This window comes from Anas platyrhynchos, chromosome 1 (genome assembly GCF_047663525.1).
Source record: "Anas platyrhynchos isolate ZD024472 breed Pekin duck chromosome 1, IASCAAS_PekinDuck_T2T, whole genome shotgun sequence".
NCBI lineage: Eukaryota > Metazoa > Chordata > Aves > Anseriformes > Anatidae > Anas > Anas platyrhynchos.
Window position 1 is genome coordinate 43,961,154 of NC_092587.1, and position 20,224 is coordinate 43,981,377.

Below are 20,224 nucleotides of genomic sequence, written 5' to 3' on the forward strand. Positions count from 1 at the left end.
AAACAAAAAACAAAGCCAAAATCCATTATCATCCAGTCTGGTAGATAGAACTGGTACTTCATGGGAGAGCAACTGAACCTGGGCACCACTGAAGAGAGGATTGATGTTTGCCCATGTCAAAACAAGGGATTTCTGTTCTACTTATCCATTCCCTCAGTCCCTTATGATTACCATCCCTGGCTCTTTTTAAGATCCCTCTCCTTGTCCAATTGTCAAAATTACAGCTTGGCCTCATACTCTGGCCAGCTTATGCCCAAAGGGGCAGGTGGTCACCTTGCAGTCAATCTGCATCCCACCCTATAAAGAGCACCTAAATGTGCTTGTACAGAAGAGATCAGACGTCCTCAACAACCTGGATTTCATCAAAGAATCCTGCACAATCTCACCTTGTGAGGAAAGTCAACAAATTTTAGCCGGGCAAGAAATCGCCTCACTTCTCCACGGCTGATTTTGGGAGTGGTGGAGTCCTTTAGCCACACCATTCGACCTTGAGTCATCATGGCCCACTTTAAACCCAGCTTGCTGACTGAGAGAAATCCTGGCTGTTTTTCAGAGGTTGCAGTTGTTGTCACAGTGATGTGAAATGCATCCTTCTGGAGATCGTTAATTCCAACTGGCCCATCAGAAAAGAGAGAGAAAATATTGGCAAGGAGTAAATGATTATGCTTCTCCCAAAAGAAACCCTCCTCTTTACTCAGACAAAACATCCACTGGACTGAGGGTATATTCTGATTTTCCAATTGCATGCTCATGTGTTCATTAGGGCAAACAATTTTAAGTTAAAAAATTTCTGTGTAAATAAACTGAAAAGGAAATCAGAAATGGAAGTTTTTGGTTCCAGGTGCTGGTTTGAGTTTGACATATGAGATGTACATATTTAATTAATGCAGTTCACCTGAATAGAGCATTCCTTCCCACTCCTATTAGCAGATATTGTTACCTCTACAGAATGGGAAATTGGTAAGGCATGGGCAAGTCAGTTCACTCCAGCCACCACAGAATGATCTGTACAGATCTCAGAAATCCCAGTTTCTAATAAACCCCTCTAAAATGATTTCTATTTATTTTTGACCAAGCTGTGTTTTTTGATACAACTGTGATTAAACATACTGCTATGTAGCATCTTCTCCCTGCTTCCTGGTCAACTGGACTCAGTCCTACATGAACTGATTTTTTAATCCACATCCTGTCATGCCCAACAAGTTGGCTGTTGATTAAACTACTGTAGAAAAGCAAGGAAATCCAACAGGGATTGTATGATCTTGTATAGACAATAAATCTAGATCCACTGTTCCTTAAAAACACACATTTAAATATTTTGGATTCTCACTTTCAAAAAGAAAGTGGAAACAGCAACATAGCTGCTATCTCAGAGAGCAGAACACAGCCAACAAAGGCAGAAGTGTATCTGAGGTAACAAAGAAGTACCATAGTGATTCTTCATGCACTGCCTTAAATAAAAAGCTCCATGGAAAGTAAGGGAACTTCTCTGGTACAAAACATGCGTGAAATCAAACTCCAACTTTCCCATTTTTAAACGTGTAAATGAAACTTGGTGGGTCTTTTATTTACAAAGTAGAGGTTGGACAGGACCTTCCTTCAGGAGGAACAGCAACGTGACTTCCCATCTCTGGCTTATGTGTGGTGGACCACACACATTTACTGTAGGCAAAATGAGACCACATTGTTTCTCATAGCGAACTCTCCCTTCCTCTTATTTCTTTTAGCCTGTGCAGTCTCTCCTCCATTTGTACTCACTTGCTGAAGCAATGACTTTATCTGTTGCATTGGTGAGGTCCAAAAGGACTGTAGGGAAAACAGGATGGAGGAGATAAAGGTGGTGCAGCCCTGGGCGTTCAGATCTGGGACCAGGTTGCTGTTGGAATGAAAGGCAGACAAAAATGTTACAGATGGCTAGCAAAAAGCAATCTAGCGTTACCAAAGAAATAGAGAAGTTTTCTGACACTGCACTAACTTCATTTGGTTCAGAGAATCAAAAAAATAATGGTTTTGTGGAGCTGAAAGCCTGGAAAATTTTCTTTCTGGAACAGAATTTGCTCCCCAGACTACATTTGTTAAAGTTGAGATTTGGCTCTACGAAAGCCATCCTGATGGACCAAGCTACAGTCTGGAAGTTGGAGTTTCCATGCTGAGTTGTGTGCCTGCATGCTGAGAAGAAGCTCTCAGGGGCTGGGAACAAATTCGCAGTAAGAAAATCTCAATGTTGCAGAAAAAAAAAGTGAAATTCACACAGAAAATTTTGGTTTTAAACAAATGAGTTTTAAGTCAATGAAACTTTTTGGAGGAGAAATCACATATAAGCTCCTGTGTGCAGGCTCAGAGAGGTCTGAGTGTCAAACCAAGAAGAAAAGATGTTCCTGGCAGTCTCATATAGTATGTTTAAGGTCAAATTGCATTAGGAATAAAAGAGAAATTGCGTGTGTCTCACAGACAAGCCTAAAAATGAAGAAAGTATGGTTGCTCACCAGACTTTGTAACACAGGCTGTGCTTCATCAGCCCAGAAGAGGAAAACAGATTTCTTGTCCAAAGTCATGACTGACAGTGCATCAAGTTGCTGCTTCTGCCATGGGAGTTCCTGGTTCCAAACAGGGATGCCAGATTTGCCATCTATCACCACCACCTCAAGACAGGGAAAGAGATATAGCTTCAGTGGCTGTTCAGGTATCATCATAACAGGAGTCTCCTTCCACTGGCACGGCCTGTGCTGTTCCCTGCCATGACTGGCCACACAGTGACCAGTGCCAGCCACAGAAATGGGAACAGCCAGGAGTAGGGAATGACTGCCCCTTCCAACCCAGCCTCCCTCACTGTGTTGCTACTGCCCTCTTTGCCTCCTCTTGTTTTACCTTTTTTTTCCCGTCTCCAGTCTGTGCTTGCAGCATGAAGTCCAGAGTTTGATCAGCACTGAAGTAACCCAGCACAGGCTGGCTGTAAATTTGGACAAAGAAACATTCAGCCCTACGTCAGAAAAGCAGGAATTGCTTTCATAGTACATTCTGCCTTTTACAGAGACAGGATTTGTAATACTAAGTAAAATCTTTCATCCACTGAGAACTGTTCTTACAGGCAGGAATCATTTGTTGGTGGATCAGAAAAGTGAAAAATGATCAAGCAGCTCATTGTGCTTGTTAGCCATTCTTCAGAGTTGTCTATGTTGGGGCCAACTCTTGCAGGGCTGTCTATGACCCAAGACTCTATGACCCTTTCCTTAGCATGAGAACCCATACAGTTTTGTTATGGTCATAAAAAAATTCCTAACCCTTTCAAAATTCATCAGCAGATTTGACCTCCTGCTCAAAGTGAATGTCCCAGCCTGCCTCAGCTGTGTAAAGTTGCTCTTAACATACCCATCATTAATGTCAGCCCATGAATCCTTGCTTTCTTACTGTTGGTGATTTTACAAGCCTTTTTATAACCTTCAGGAGTTCAAATGAAGCCCCCTCCCATCCTTTCCCTTCCAGGCAACATAACACTACTACTTGAATCTCCCATTGTACCTCTTTTCGAACTGTCTTACTTGCCTTTGGCTTTCTGAGTCTCAGCTCTGCCTTTCTTAAATTCAGCACAGTTGGACATAAGGCTCTAAGAAGCATAAATGATTCCTTTAAACCACAGAATCATATATTTTAGGGTGAGATGATCACACCATGCCCTCCCTCCTCTTATTTATGACAGATTACTCTATTTCATCCAATTAAGCAAGTATCAGTAGGCTGAGTCTGACTAGATCTACCCAGCCCTGAGGCTTGCTACAAAAATACAAAGAGGAGATAAATTCATCACTTCTTGTGGCAGTCAGTTCTAATGATTAATCCCATCCATAGAAACATGCCTGCATTTTCATTTTCTTGAACATGAGTGGCTTCTGCTCTAAGGCACTTGTTCTTGCTATGGCAAGATTAAAATATCTGTTAGTTCCTGTGACTTATATGCCCATATGAACTCACCTCTCAGGCTTCTCTTTGATCATCTAAGCCCACTAACTTCAATCTTCCATGCTAAAGCACTTTTCCAGCCCTTTTCTCCAAATTTTTTAGCTTTCACTTTAAAATGTGCAGACTAGAATGACTCCTGAACAGCAATGCCACAGTACAGCAGTGGCTTCACTATGTATACTTAATGCTTCAAACGATGTAATTCACTTTACAGACACCTTTGGCAACCACAACCAATGCTTCCAAGGCAGTATTTTGGAATACTCCCATAGCTTGAAAACTCTCCTGTACCAAAAAGAAGTAGTAGGTAGTTCTATCCTATGGGCATTAACTTAAACTCTCTCCTGAGATGACACATCTCATGTCCCTTTAGGGCTACAGTCAGTGACTGATCCTACAAACTGAACGTAGACAAGCAAATGTATTTCAGATGCTACCATCAACTGAAAAATCCCACGGGCACTTTCTCAAATGAACCAGAAGGCTGGTAATTACTCCTGCCCAACAGTAATCCCCGCAGCAACCTGCTATTAATCCTCTCTCATCTGAAACATCCATTTACAACACAATTTTCAACTACTTACTCAATTTCATGGTCTCTGAACTTCACTCTTGTTTTATGACTACTGGTTCTCCTTTATGGTCTTCCAGGGATCTTGTCAAAAGCTCTTTGGAAATGCAGCACACTTGTAACAGCCAGGCTGTTTTTATCAGAGAATGCTCCCAAAAGGCTGGAGTTAGTCAGCTTGGCTGGAGCAAGATGGAGCTTGAGGCAGGTTTACCCAAGTAAAGGGGAGCTCTCAGCTGGTTCTGTAGACTACAGCTGATGATGACCCGGGTTTCACAGCATCACATAATCACAGTTTGGGACTGTTTGAATCCCTTGTGACGCCTCTGAACTGAATTGGTTCCCCACCCTGTGTTGCTTAGGCAGAACCTCTAAGTCCTATAAAAAATACCATCTTAAATTAATGCACACTATATTCAACCTACTAGATTTTATCTCCCTTAACTCTGAGAAAACAGACAGACCAGGACTTTAGCACAGTGGCCTTGAATAAGAATAGCTTTCATTATTTTTCAATGACCTATCTGGCAGCTTCTGTACACATACTGTACTCTGTCCCTTGGGATGTCACAGAAACAGAAAAAACATGGCTGGAGTGCAGCAACCTGAAATACAAGTTGCCCAGAGAGGTTGCAAAGTCTCCATCCTCACAGCTATTTAAAACGCAACTGCACACAGCCCAGAGCAACCCGGTGTAGCTGAACCTGCTTGAGAAGGGTTGGATTAGATAATCTTCAGAGGTGCCTTCTATTCTCAATTATTCTGTGATTCTGAGAGTTGAACAGGAAAAGCAGTTTTCAACCCTTCTTGGTTCTGAACCCCCTACAATTTTTCCGTTTAGAAATTTCTTCAGTATTCCTGCTTTTACAGCTTCTTTGAACTGGTTTTGTTTAGTCAGCACGTATTTACTCTTTGAACTAGATTCCAGACACATCCAGAAATCTGCAGACTCTAGGCCAAAAATACTTTTACTCCACCACCTTTCCCCACAGCAAGATGATCTAGCCATAAGCCATTCCCTAAAGCCACTGCTTATGTCACCCACCAGCCCTCAAGATGCTCTTGACAGGTAACACTGAGCTGAGAGGTAACACTGCAACGAGAGCTGCTTTCTTTCCTCCAGACAGCAGAGCAAACAATCTGTTTCCAACATAATTTCCTTGAACTGTGTCCAACTGTCCTTTGCATACATTTAATACAGAGCAATCTGAAATTGCTGGTTATCATCAATTTATTAGATCTAGCAAATTGCTTAATTTACATGTGTGAAATAAGAAGATGAGCAATATTGTTTTAAGGTTTACATTTAGTATAGACTGACTGCCATCAGAGTGATGACTGTCAGCTTTCAAGGAATGTTAGTATCTGTGGGACATATTCAGACACCTTCTATAAAGACTTGGATGCTAACACGCTAATGCACCTGCTCCTCTCCACTGAGCTGGCAAGTGGCAGCTGCGGACAGCAGATGGGCTGTAGTCCCCACCGGTAGTCCCCTGAGCTTCAGTGCCACAGCAGTCATGACATCAGTGCTGGGTATCTGAATCAAGCCCTTCATAAGTGAGCACACAGCTCAAAAGATTTCATGCCTTCTGCTCTTTGCTTTCTTGGCCCTCCTTGTTTTCTCAGCAATGTATCCACATGCCCCCAGTTCTTAGATTTCCCTGTGGACTTTGTTTTTTTTGGACTTGATTGCTTTCCAAGGAAAACATGTGCTTGAAGGTGAAAGGCAGGAAATAGAACAGAAAGATATAGGAAAGAAAAATGTTCCCAGTACGTAACCTGCTGATATTCTGCATTTCCAGAGTCCAACGGGGCTCCAGGTCCTGTCCCTGTAGCAGGATCAAGCCCTCTTTGCTGGTGATGAGCAGGTTGCTGCAGTTTGTGTCAGGTGTCTTCATCATCTGCAGGAATTCAACACCCCCACTGGGACAAATGGAAAGCAGAGAGAAGATTCCTAGGCTTGTATTCCCGCATCTCAGCATTACCTGCTTGTCCACATAACAATTCATGCTACCTAAAATTTGAACTATTCTTGGAGAAGCCCATCTTTTCCCCACTGATGGAACTTAGCTTCCTGTTGTGGGTTTCTAAGCAGGCTAAATAAGCAGGCTAAATTCAGGTCTGGGCTCTTCTGAACATCTTGAGTTACTATAAAAAGCACAGACTGTGGAGGCTCACATTTGTTCCTTCCCTTTATTCCTAACTGGGCTGACCCTGACCACAATTTGCCAGTAACGGAGAAGGGGCTGTGAAATCCTGGCCCACAATGCTGTACAGGGACTGGGCTTCCCAAAAGGACTCTATTAGCAGGAAACACTACGTTTTTTCCTCCAGAAATGCACAGGAGGCAGAAGAAAGGTACAAGGAGCAGAAGAAGCAAAAGAGTCCATTTTATCATACTTTGTATTTCTTTTCCTAGGACAACCACAGGACAGGGAGGAAACAATGTACTCTAGAGTGCTGTTATCAAGGAGGCAATGAAAGACAACACTGAAGTAGCAGGGAACGTGTCTAGGAGCACTAAAAGGCACTCACCCTCCACTACCTCTTCCAGCAGAAGCAAGATGACCAGTTTATCTCCTACCTGTAAATGTCAATGAGCTCTGACAGGTTTACAGATCTTCGTTTTTCCCACTCTGGCTCCTCCTGCTGCAGCATTGCAGGAAAGCTGTCCCGGTTTCTGGCTTGGGTAAAGATATCCCTCAGGGCAACTGCTTGGACATTACCTGCCAGGAAGAGTAAAAATGAAGTCATGCCTGCAAAGGTAAATTGTGTGGTAGTACAGAGGGTCTTTTGGACCACTGTAGCTGTGGTAAAAGGCTACATGAAGTAGAAGGCAAAAAAAGAGCTGAAAGTTCCTTGGAATGATGTGCCACTGGTAGAGCTGGCTTTGGGAAACTCCAAGATATTCCAGGCACTGTTACTCTTTCACATCATGGCAGTGAGACTCTCTCATGCTGTCTACTTCCAGATTTTACATTGCAAAGCATGGAGCAGACAACCCAGGCACTCTCTGAGCCACTTCTGGTAAAATAAATGTTTTCTCAGTAAGGGGAAGTATTGGAGAGGCTAGGTGTGTCTTACCAAAACCAAACAGGATATAGATGGCTCCCCGGCTGGTGATATGGACTTGAGGACCAATCACTTTCCCTTCTCCATTGATGCTGTACTTCACAGGCCCACCCAAAGCAGACCCGGTCTTTCCTGACACCAAGACGAAAAACACATCAGGCTGCAAAGAGAGAGATGTAGAGATTTCTGGCAGTGATTTCATGCATTTGTACTCTCAGAATCTTTCCTGGTGCCCACAGCATGAAGCTCTGCTGCCTTTTCCGTCCACAGCAAGGTCTAACTAGTGGCGTCTCTGCTCAGTTTGGCTTCCTGGGAGTCTTACATTCATGGTTTTCTCTTGTCTGCAAAAGCATCAAAGATGGAAGGGACTTCAAAGAAACGGACTCCTCTAACAACAGCAATGCTAGAATCACGGGGATGTGAGCATAGAGGAAATCTGCACTTAAATTCATCACACAAGTACTTATTGCCTCTGGATAAGCTGAGTGCTCCTTTCTCCAGGGATCTAACTCAACATGACTTCCTACAATGCTGCTAAACACTCACTTCAAAACAAGCATTCACCAAGCAGAAAAAGATAGTTCTCAAGTCTCAGCCAGGAGTGAATAATGACCCTTCTGTTCATTCACAGTTGATAAGAAATGCAGGTAGTGTCATTATTGCTTGATCTCACTGCTCTGAGCCACTGAAAGAAAGAAGGCGTTTTTCAAAGAAATCTAAGGGAACAACAATTAGGAGCTCTTGTATCGCCTGTTATAACCTTTCCACATCAAGGGTCCCTGTTTTTCCTCTAAGCAGTTAAGGTCCTTTCAGACCTGTAGCAGGGACATGCTGTACCTGTGTCTCTTTGAGAGCCAGAACAACAATATCTCTAACGCCATCTCCATCTACATCCGGAAGAGTTGCAGCCGGTGCAGCCAGGATCCCATCTGAGAGGTGGATGGAGTTCAGTGTCCAGATGGTCTTGCCTGTGGGAAGAACAGGACCAGAGAGACCTGCAGCACTTGGAGAACCAGTGGGCATCTCCAGCAAATTCCTCAAAACCTATGTGAAGGACAGAACAAGAGAGCTTGTCTTCCCCATTCCTGGAGAAAAGGGAAGAAAAGCATTCAGACTGGGACAACATGCAGTGGGAAGTAGAGTTCTTCCCCTGGCATTTCTTCAGATTGGCTTTGAGACATGCCTTCGTCCTGCTGTGCTTCCTTCTCTGCATCTCTCTACACAGACCTGAGCCCAACAAGCTTCCTGAAACAGCAGGGAATATCTGAGGTTCACTCTTGGAAGGAGAACCTAAATAGGAGTGCTGGTCTGCAGGACAGCAGTCAGCAGTAAAGCCTGTAGGTGGATGCCAGGAAAGGGAACAGATGGGCAGTTCTGATATTCAAAGTGCAAGTCTGTGTTTCAGTTAAATTCCCAGCAGCAAATAGCCACTCCAGCATAGAATGCTCACTCCACCTCAGGGTGAAAGCATGTTAGCAGACGTGATGTCAAATGGTTCAGCAGTCCAGCATGAACCCAGCTGGAAACTCAGTAAAACCTGATTTGCAAATTGGCAGATGAACGCCAAAAAAGGCAAAATGGAATGTGATGCTTTTACTTCTTTGTAAGTCTTTTGCCAGCACTTCCATTTTTCAAATCAGTTTAAAAATGCTTTGCTGCTACTACTGCTGTGTAGGATATGGTTCATCCTTGCATGACAAAGGAAACCAAAGGCCAGACCTGCAAACACTAGTGCACATTATTACAGCTGCTACTGCTGGTAAAGGAGAGAGCCTGTGGTCCTCATGATGCAAACACGGAGCTGTGCACATGATCTGGTCCCTAAAAATATTTGAAAGGTAAGTACTGCTGCTCATTGACTGAATCTGTCACTTACACCCAAAGTTTCTTGTTTCTCTCCATCCTCTGTTCTGATTCCAAAATCATTCTCCTATAGTTACCTATCAATATTTCTGTCAGTGAATTAATGTGGCAGAACAAGCAGCAATCAGAGAATGGAGATGCACATGACCATGCGATTAAAAATGCAATATTCATTCATATTTAATCAATTTTTCTATGGGCCTAATTTCTCTGATGGTTTACTAGCTGTAGCATATGTCTCTGTGTAACTTCTTGATCTGGTGCTCAGCTTCCCAGTGCTGCTACGTAGGTGCAGAGCTGTACTAACAGATCATTGTAGATGAAAACAGACCTTACATGTCCTTTATGCCACGTAGCTATTACAGATCAACAGGTAAGATTAACACTTTGAAATGCTCTGAGATGGTAGGATGGAGATGCTACCAGAGAGTGGCAATGGTCTGCTGTCTCTCTCACCCTTTGTAACTAGAAACTTATTAGTGCTTTCACTCTTTCCTGTGTGTCACTAGACAACAGCCAGCACAAAGTGCCAACACTGAATCACTGGTGCTTATTCGCCCTTCAAAGGAAAGGCAAAAGCAGCAGCATCTTTCTAACATGTTAGTAATTGCCTTTACCTGTGGAAGCGCTGAGAAGGCTGAGGAATTTAGATGTCCCTGTCACAAGGCAGGTGGGCTCTCCTGGTGCCCCCAGAGACAACCCTTTGCACTGCACACTCCGGGTCTCCTCTGGAAGCTGGATGGACCATAGAGTGCTGCCATTCATACCAGAAAGGGCCACCACAGTCACAGATGGCCTAGAGACACCTGGAAGAGACAGGAGAGAAAGTGAAATCCCTTGGCTTCAAAGGCTATCTTCATAGTGTCTTTGGTCCTTGTGCTTAAGTTCCAGCTCTACCTCCTGAAGCTGAGTGGCTCAAGCCAGTTATCTCCACACTGTCTTAAAGTAAAGGTCAGATCCCACCCTTTGGATTAGTCTCTCTGCCTGCAGAGCCTAGCAGTGACCTGAGCTCACTGCAAGAAATGCGGTCAGGTGGGCACAGAGAAACCAAGCTCCTCTTGGGGACAACCTGCTGAGCTGTGCTGACTTCCTGGTGTGAAACACATTGCTGTCAAACCAGACTGACCCTTCCGATCCCCTCTTCCTTAAGCCAATGGACACCACTGAGGAGATGTCTTAAGTGACTCCCAAGGCAGCTGCCACCTCATGTGGAAGGTCTGGGCTATCTGTAATTCTGGGGCACCAGAAAGTGACTGACAATCTTCTTCCTTTGTTTTCCAACTTTTTTTGTTGTTGCTGTGAAAAACAGACTGAATGCAACAAATTGTTGTAACTCAGGGTCTTTTCCTAATTCACCAGTTAGCACAAAATAACAGTGAGAAAAGGCGTCCTATGCTGCTGTTTCAATAGACTGTTGGCTCTGATTCTAAATGCCAACAACTTTTAGCTCAGCCTCTCCTCAGATACAATTGTGGTTACTGCAATCTCCACCCTGGACATTCATACCACAACGTAAGATGAACTCCCATACATTTCAAGATAACAACAGTTCCTGTTGGCTCCCGCCTTACTGCCAAAACTCAGCATGACCTGACTACGTATGGAGGGCGTATCTGGGCCACTGGCTAAAACCAAGTCTGAGCCCACCCTCTAAATCTAAACCTACCCTCTTCTCAAACTGAAAATCATATGGCTCATGCTAAGGATCAATTCTTTTCGTTGGGTTGGCAGGGATCTAGAACACCTAATTCTTTAATGCAGCTCACAACTGCTGTGTGTATAAGCTGGTTAAATATCTAACAATGTCACAGCTTGGTCCACCAGATCCTATTCTAAGCAGCCACCAGAACGAAGAAGGGTGATCCCTGCTAAACAGTCAAGCACAGAAGCTTCCCCACCATCAGCCAGTTTATTGTACGTGAATTAACATTTGGAGCCTGGTAGGGATATGGAGGGACATGGGGAAAAAGGCAGCAAGGTGGGGCTATTTCCTGCAACACCAACCTGCCGCTGCTCTAAAAACAACAGAATCGCTGCAATAAAAGAAGTTTGTTCAGCCCTCTTTGGCCCCGGGGAAGACATGGAATCAGAGCAGCTCCAGGGAAGAACGTCCATAATGCTCCTGTTGGCAAGCAGTGAGCTAGCTCAGAAGAATCAGAGCACTCAAGCAGTCAGTCTGTCATCACCGTTGCTATTGCCAGCTACCCTTAGCAATGGCCAGAAGACCAGATCATGGATCAAGAAAAAGTCCAGGCTACTACTGAATCCTGTCTATGATCTTTGTCAAGCTGCTTCTCTTTTCTGTGCTTCCACCTCCCTATCTGTAAAATGGAGGTATAGAGACAGAGCTTTTTAGTTAAGAGCTTTGATAGGGAGCAAAGGGGGAAAAATAACACCTTATTTCTAATTGCTATTTGTAGTGTGGTGCTTTCTGATTGCTTTTATCTCTGCCCTCAAGCCAAGTGTGCACAAGTACAGGGCAAAGAGATGGACTTGCCCCAAGATGAAACGAGAGGAAATGGATGACTGACTGGCTGAGAACAGGTACGAGAGCAGAGGCTTGCAATGAAAATAATGAACAGCATGACAAAGCACAGTCACAGAACAGAAGCCATGTTAATAAAAGAAACAACAAGGTGGATTTGTAGGGGTACAAACTCTTCCCATGTGCTAGATGTATATACCAAGGTTTGTACTGACAAGTACAGAAAGGGGAGTGGAAGGAACTGTGGTGCTTACCCATGACACTGGCATTCATCAAGGCTGTGAAGACGATGAGGATGTCAGGAAGCCCATCGCCGTTCACATCACACAGCTCCAGTGGGGATAACACTCCACCTGCAACAGTCACAGAGAACCACCGCGCTGCTGACAGAGCAGCCACTCAGCCCACTCTTCACACTGGGAGCAGAAGGCTGGCACAAAAAACAGACTCATGGAGTCTGCTAGGGAAGCAGTAATGCCAGACAGCTCCCACCACAGCTAGATCTTTCACTGCATGGAAAGGCAGAAATGTAGCATCTGAGACAGAGGAAGGAAAGGGAAAAATACAGGAACCGACAGAAAAAGATATCTGTTTCCCACTTCACTTTCTGAGGTGATGTGGGAGACACACATCTTATGAAGGGCTTAGATTTGGAAGCCAGGGGCAGAAAGCAAGGAGGGAGAGACATATCTAGACCTGGCAGAAATTATTTCACAAACTACTGTTACTTTATTTCAGAGGTCAGAATGGGAGATACTTCGGAAATGTTATCAGTGGCCTGTGTAAGTTGACAAAAAGATCCCAAATGTTGATTTAAAGATTCAAGCAGGGCAAGACAAAAGAAATAAGGTTAGTTGAGCCAGTCAGGAGACACAAAGATTTCTATCTGTCTCTTCCCAAACACTCCCACACACTTCAGTGTGGAGGTGCTGGTACAACCCAGGGTCTAGAGAGGGAGGCACTATGTTTTAAGGTGGTGGGCTGGGCCATCTGTATCTGAAACAGAGCACACCATCCAGACAAAAAGGTAGGATGGGAGAAGAGTCAAAATGCTTTTTGGTGTTGACAGAAACAAGATTTTGTGGTACTGTTAGCTACTGGTGCCAGATTTCGCAGGCCTCAGCTTGAAGAACAAGCAGGACAGAGCTGCCTGTCTATTACCTTGAAGCATCTGCAGTGGTGAGGAAGGGTCTCTGCTCTGAGCTGGCTCTCCCAGATAGGTCTCTCCCGCCGATGCCCAGCCTGGGAGCTGCCACCTCCCCCACGCCAGATGCTGTTCCTGGGGCTTTCTCACCTGTTCCCTGACCTAGGTTGCGGTTCCAGGTGTTATGCAAATCCCTAGGGGGACAGGGAATGAGAAAGGCGCACACCAAAACAAGAATCATCGAGATCACCACAGTGAGCAAAAAGACCGCTGTGCGCAGGTATGGCATGAGGGAGGGAGCAGCCTTCTGCTCCAAGCTCCCAGCCGCCTCTGCAGGATAACCCTCAGGCGCGCTTTCTGATGTGCGCTGCTTTGTCATCCCAACCTCCACATCGGAGTCAGGATCCTGCATCTCCTCAGGGGGGCTCTTTCCATTCTTGACACCCCCGTTTTTCTGTATGTTGAGTACGAGGTCATCTTCGCTTTCATCACTATCAGCCTGAGTGAGGGGATCGTACTCCCCGAGGTCCGGGCTCTTCTTTCCTGAGGAGAGACGGAGACAGACAATAAAGCATTAGCTCCTTGCTTTTTCAGGATTTCAGTGGAGAAAAGGCTACAGTGAGCCAGCTGAGATCCTAGTGAGAGCTGTGAGAGAAAAGACAGGGTCTGTCCAGGTTTCGGAGTAGGAGCTACAGGAGAAGTGATGCCAACAGTTTACTTCCCCAAGATAAAGGCATATATATATGTAATATCTATACACATACATAGATACAAGTATGCATGTAAACTTTCCTGTTTGGTAGTGAACTGCATGGACATGAATCATGCTTAGCCCTCTGAGTACCTAAACTGCAACACTCTCTTGACTTCAGACTGAACTCCTTTAGCATTTGCCAAACCCTAATCCCAACACAGCCCCTCTTTACTTGTAGGCTATGTCCCCCAAGGGGGGCATCACCTGCAACTCATTTTTCCCCTGCTTCTTCTGCCCGGTCCAAGCAGCACTGCTGCCTTCTGGTGTGGTGTATTTGCTGTCCTGCTTCATGAGGGATTGAAGGGTCTCAGCTGGGATGGAGCTCTGTGAAAGGTTTGTCTGCGCTGCTGGTAAAAATGGGTATCAACTCCGTGAAGATTAGGGCAAAGTAAGTGATTTTGGCCTGTTGGATCGGTATATTCTGGTGTCTGAAGGGATCAGGGATGCTCCTTTGAGACACCACCTTCTCTGCATGGCTCAGCCAGCCCCTACAGTGGGAAACCAGCACTCCTGCTCTGCTCCTGCTCCCACCTCAGCTGACAGCTTGTGCCCACCCTTGCTGAGATAAACACCATAGCGCTGATGCCTTCAGGTGGTGGTACAAGAAATTAGTTAAGCTCTTGGAGCCTTCCCAGCTCCTGCCCCTGCACCACAGAAGCCTGACACATGGATGACTTCTCCCCCAAGCCCTTGCCAGCCGCAGGGAATGTGATGAGGGCAGGGGCAGAGCCCAGTGCTACCTGCTGGCTTAAGGCCAGGGCCATCTGGTCATGGGGGCAGGCGAGATCACACAGCCTCAGGCTCTGAGCTACGAGTGCAGGAGCGCATCTCAGGGAGCTGCCCCCAGCCACTGGGCTGGGCACGGAGCCATGGCCACTGCTTGGATGTTTAAAGGGTTTCGGTCTGTTTCTTTCTCTCTCTTATTCCAAGCTGGGATTTTGTTATCCCAGGTATCTATCTCATTTCCCTTTGCCTAAAGATGACCTGAGACAAGAGCTAACTTGTGCCTGGAGATGCTTGAAGGGATACATGCAAGACATAAGTAACGGGGGAAAAAACACAAGCTATAACCACTCTCAGACACTAAGATAACAGAAAGGCTCTACTGAGCGTAAGTTTAAGGACTCTCATGGTTATTCTTACTGCATAAGATAATATGCCTTACTTCTGGTTTTCCTGTAAAAGGCAGACCCACGCTTAAACAGGTACTGTAACATTTAGTTAAGATTTAAGAAAAACAGTCAATCCCAATACAGGTCAAAAGCCTCACAGTAAGAGGAGCAGCCAGGGCAAGCCACCCATACAGATCAGAGGAAAATAAAGATATCCAAACAGATCATACGTCTAAATCAGACCCTTCCTTTCTGAACCACGTGTTTCCACGTAGCACTCCCATTAAAACACTCTGGTGCACAAACCCACTCGAAAAAGCGGTAGAGCACTCAGCTAAAAAGCACTGCATTCCTATGGGACTGTGTATCCTTGTGAGACACTGCGTTGTTGGACATAGTTCTGCTCTCAAATAACATGCACTCAAAGTGTGTGCACTTCAGGGAAAGTCTTGGCCTGACCTCAGTGGCACACAGCTCTCTGCTTGGAGGTTGCAGTGAGTGAGCAGTGAGTTTCCCAGCCGTCTATGCAGTAGGATTGTGCTACACTGCTAAAAGAGAATTCAGCAAAACCAAGGAGTTCCACAGAGGACTCACTGGCAGGGTATTTACAGCATCACACTACAAATCCAGATGTGCCAGCTTGATCCAGGTCACAGTGGTATTAAAAGTAAATGCTGCTGACCCAAGAGTAAATGGTATTTCAAATATGTGGCTTGGGAAGTCAAAGGTGGACAGTTCTGATGTTAACCAGACTGCTCCCGATTTTGAACCCTGGTGTACTTTGAGTACAACAGCATGCTCACACTTCAAATAGACTGTGACTTCCTTAGTTATTTTAATTCCAGGCAGTGGACCCAGAAGACTAGAATCTGTTGCTCATCCTTGGAGCAACTACAAGTATTGGCAGGAATGAGCTTTATCTGCTATGGTTTTGCTTTGGATCTCTAGGAAACAGAAAGGACCTTGAAACTATGGCTCACCCACTCCTTGTGCTGCCTGGGACCGAGATGCTGGGAACATGGACAGTCATGTCAGCCACCACAGAGGTTCTGTGACAGGAACACCGTTCCTGCTGAGAACCAGGTAAGAATCCCAATCCGCTTGTCAGATGTTAGGAAACAGCTACTATACACGTAAATAAAGATTAATTGAGATTCTTACAAGGCATAAAATGCCCTGATGAGGTTTTTTTAAGTCACAAGGAGAGAAGATACCGCCCTTTAACACGGGCTGCTGGTGCACTCACCTAGTCCATAGGAAACCCAAGTGTGTATCTAACCTCAGAGGATTCACATGCTTATCTCCCACTGCTCTAAAAATACCCTAACAAACGATCTGTCGGTGCTTTGGGAACACATCTGGCATGCACATGCTCAGCCCAGCCTCCTGAGGCTGTTCTGCAGTGCAATGAATAAGTAACTCTGCATTCACCTGGCTGGAGAAAGAGCAGAAGGGATGTGACTCTTCACCTGAGTTTCAGGTCACTTGCCGTGGGAAAGAAGGATGCCACACCAGGTTTCCACTGATTGCTCCAGGATTTTTAAACAGAAAAGTACAGAGAGACCTAAATAGCAGTAGGATTTGTGAAAACAAGGCCACTCTCACATCATTTAGAGAATTATCATTTACTAAGAAGTGCTCACTGACTTCAGACTCAATTTTTTTCCTTTCTGGTCAGCTCTGAGGCTCAGGCAGGGGGAAGGCAGTTTGTCCATCGAGAGATTGCTAAAGCTGCCATTGTTTTAAGTGATCAGCTCTCAGAAAATCCAATATTCCTGTGCAGTTTCTACTTTCCACTGTGCAAATAAAAATAAGTCAGCTTCTTGATCAAACTCTTCTTGATCTCACCCTATCTCCTGAAACAATAATCAATGTGTAACTGTCACAATCCTGCACTAAATAAAACAGACGCCAGATGAGCCTGCAGCAGTTTTGGGGCCTTGGACATGTAATAGACCTGTGTAACTCACATCCTGTTATCTACCTTTTGCACAGTGTCCCTAAGTGTATATAAACTTTGCACCCACTCTACTGGGACAGTACTTTCCTCAGCAGTCAGCTTGTCTACTGATCTGCATTTTCACCTGTGGCTAATGAACAGCTTCCCTTCTGACCTCACCTAACTGGTATTTGTGTTTTTTTTTTCATGACACTAATGATAAAACAGAGGTTCCCAGTCAGTGGCCTGTGGTTACAAACAACCAGGGGAACTGCTGGTTGTGGTCTGTGGATAAATTATCAGTAATGATACTCCTTTTTTTTTTTTTTTTTTTTTTTTTTTTTCAATCACTGATAGAAAAAGCAAATAACAAAGAAGAAGATTTTCCAAGGCAGAAGAGAGAGAAAATGCCCCAAGCTTGTTAACTTCCAAGGGCAGTAGGACTCCAAAATGCACTTTACGAATTTGAAAATCACCATGCATTTGTCTGACAGCACTTTTTGCACAGGGTGCTCTTGTGACTGCTGCAGCAGTAGAATGTGACCTCCCACAGAAGAAAAGATGAATTGTGCTACAGCTTGGAAAGGAGGCACCTGTGAGGTGATCCGTGTTAAATCAGGTCCTGCTCATAATGAAATATTCATTGCTAGTGCTGATGCCTTGAAAGCTATTAAATTGTCATATTTCTTTCTTTCTTGACTTACTGGAAATGCTTTTTTTTGCATCTACTTTAGAGTGAAAAGAGCAAACCTTGGACTTCAGACAAGTGCAGTTTTCAGCGCATTATTCCAACGATGACACACTGGTTCCAGTATCCTTTGTACTCGCTTCAGGCTTCTGTTTATTCTTTTGTTTTTTTTGCAGTTGGCAGGCACCAGTCATTGGGTACTGCAGACATATCTCTCAGCCCGTAGGGAAGTAAGTTGCCACATATTGATGTAATTAATTTAATGAGATGCAGCAGAAAAAACAGCTCTAGCAATAGGCTTTCTGCTTTTTTCACTGCTGTTGAAAGCTGCATTTTTCAGGAGATAACCACATGAACGAAGTATGATTCATGCAGTTTCACCTAAGGACTGATACAAGAACCATTTTCCTCACTGCAGCTACAAGGCCTGTGCTCTTTTCCCAAATCAGTGCCTCCCAATGGCAGATCTCAAATAGCTCTTGCTAGTGCCAGAGATCCCAAGTGAGATTTGTCCTTGTTACTGTACAGTTCCCCAGTGGTCACACACCAATAGACACACACACCAGTTTGCATTTGTCCTAAATAAACTTCATGTAAAATCGATTCTTTCCTGCTGCCAGGAACAACAGTCTCACGAAACCAAGAAGAAATGGAGTAGCAACTGAATCTGTGTGTGAGACCAAACAGGCCTGATGTAAATACAAAACTACTGAGCACTGCTGTGGGTTACCAAAGGCAGGCTGGAAGGGCCCTGCAGACATTACTGCCACCTTCTTGGACCAACAGAGGAGGAAGGCACCGCCTGCCCTGGATGCTGCCTCATGGATTGGGGCACTGCGGGGTCATACTGGGGTGCAGATTTGGGAAGGAGCCTCTGTCCCATGGCTGTTCTGAAGGCAAGACGTGGCCAGGAGGGGCACCGAGGCACCTTGCCATTGGGGTAATGGAGCCAGGTGCTTTGGCAGCATCCCCTGCAGAGTCCTGCCAGTCCTTTCAACAGCACCTAGCAAACTCCAGGCGTGGTTTAGCAATGTACCCTGATAACCCATAATATCCGTGCCAAAGAGAATGGCTGGACTGCTGCTGGCTGCCTTATCTTTGGACGATCTAGCTCCCAGCACAATAGTCCCTTGTGTTCCCATATCCTTTCATCTCGCTCAACATCTCCGGCCAGGAACTACGCAGAAGAGCGAGGCAGACCCCGAACACCCACCTGGCTACGCTCAGCAACACGTACCCAACCCCTGCCCTTTGCCTTTTTGGGGTAAAACCGGCAGGAGGGCCTCGGGCAGAGCCCTGCGAGGCTGCCTGGAGCCCTACGCCCCCCGCAGCCAGCCCCAGTCCCGCAGGAGGCCCCCACAGCGCCCGCAGCCCCGGCCCCTTCCCCACCGCCGCCGGGAGCAGGAGCAGGACCGGCCCCGGGCGCGGCTGCCCCCGGCCCGCCCCGGCCCATCCCGGCCCTGCCCCGCGCTCCCTCCCGGCCGGCCGCGGCCGCAGCCCCTCACCCGGCAGCTTCAGCGCCCGGGACAGCACCGTGGCCATGGTGGAGAGCGCAGTGAGCAGGCGCCGCCCGCTGCCTCCTGCTCCCTCCTGCGGCACGCTGGGGAATGTAGTTCTGCCGGGGGTCTCTGCCAGGCCAGGCCCGGTCTCACCCAAACCAGGGCTCTTCGGCCCTGTGGGGTGCTGCGAGGCTTGATCCAGCCTTCGGCACTGAGCCGTGGCCAAAGGGCAGCCCGCATTTCTGCGGCTCGCACAGCGTGCTGGGCACAGATGCGTGCGAAATTGCACTCCTCGTCCCAAGTGGTTAGTGCAAGAGCCAGTCCTTTGAGTTGTTCCTGGTACAAACACGTGCCTACATTCTTGGGAACAGTTTGGTTGGGAGAAGGCTTATTTTGCCATTTGGTTTTGTTTTGCAACATTTATTTTTTTTTTAATTACTGTACAAATGACCACCCGGGCATTTTCCAGAACTCTCCTCCATCTTCACCACAGCCTAAGGCAAGCTCCTGAGTAAACTCTCCCCTTCCCACAATGGGGAACTTGAGCAAGGAGGGTTTTGTGGTTTCCCCAAAGCCATAACGCTCCAGGTCTCTGATTCCCAGCCCCACACATTGGCCTTCTGACACCAGCACTTCTTCAAGCCATGATTTGTATGAGAGCTCTCAAGACTGAATGTTTTGTCAGAGAAGAGAAGGGTATTAGCTAAATACAAGAAAGGAAAGTCCAACTGCCTAAAGACTGCATCGTATTTTCTCAGCAACTGCTGCTGCTTTCCCCCTATTCTGTTCCTGGAAATAATGCACCACCCTTTCCTGTCCAAGTCTGTCCTGAAACTCGTTAGATAATAACAGCAAGGAAGGAGCAGAAGAGAGACACCAAGTGGTTTAACCGTTGAAGAGACTTTATTTATTTATTTTAAAAAACAAACTTGAAAGAGGGAAAAAGAAGTAGTTCCCGATCCAAAACCTTTTGGTACCACTGGAAGTTTTTCCACTGATGTCACCAGGCTTCAGATCAGGACTTTCCTGAGAACACAGCGCATGGTGGGACAATCCCAGATGGCAAACTCTGCAAAAGCCATCAGAGTTACTCTTTTTCCTTCCTTTCTAGGTCTTTCTGAGTACACACTTCTGTTCCAT

At 45.8% G+C, this 20,224-nt stretch overlaps 1 protein-coding gene across 2 annotated transcripts in view; it reads right to left on the minus strand.

The window, feature by feature from the left end:
• Positions 1 to 19,295, minus strand: part of FAM234B (family with sequence similarity 234 member B) — a 21,400-nt gene extending 2,105 nt beyond the window's left edge. Inside the window, exons 1-12 of one of the 2 annotated variants that reach the window (XM_027453350.3) lie at positions 19,091 to 19,295; positions 13,243 to 13,635; positions 12,203 to 12,301; positions 10,081 to 10,269; positions 8,438 to 8,568; positions 7,613 to 7,760; positions 7,113 to 7,254; positions 6,308 to 6,451; positions 2,869 to 2,950; positions 2,487 to 2,642; positions 1,759 to 1,876; positions 387 to 613 (exon numbers count right to left, since the gene is read on the minus strand). In XM_027453350.3, coding sequence (XP_027309151.1) covers positions 387 to 613; positions 1,759 to 1,876; positions 2,487 to 2,642; positions 2,869 to 2,950; positions 6,308 to 6,451; positions 7,113 to 7,254; positions 7,613 to 7,760; positions 8,438 to 8,568; positions 10,081 to 10,269; positions 12,203 to 12,301; positions 13,243 to 13,635; positions 19,091 to 19,127 — 1,866 coding nt within the window. In that variant the 5' untranslated portion in view covers positions 19,128 to 19,295. Of the gene's footprint in view, positions 1 to 386; positions 614 to 1,758; positions 1,877 to 2,486; positions 2,643 to 2,868; positions 2,951 to 6,307; positions 6,452 to 7,112; positions 7,255 to 7,612; positions 7,761 to 8,437; positions 8,569 to 10,080; positions 10,270 to 12,202; positions 12,302 to 13,242; positions 13,636 to 16,389; positions 16,518 to 19,090 lie in introns of those variants that run through there. The other variant, XM_038176978.2, reaches the window with a different exon arrangement.
• Positions 19,296 to 20,224: the final 929 nt, after the last annotated feature.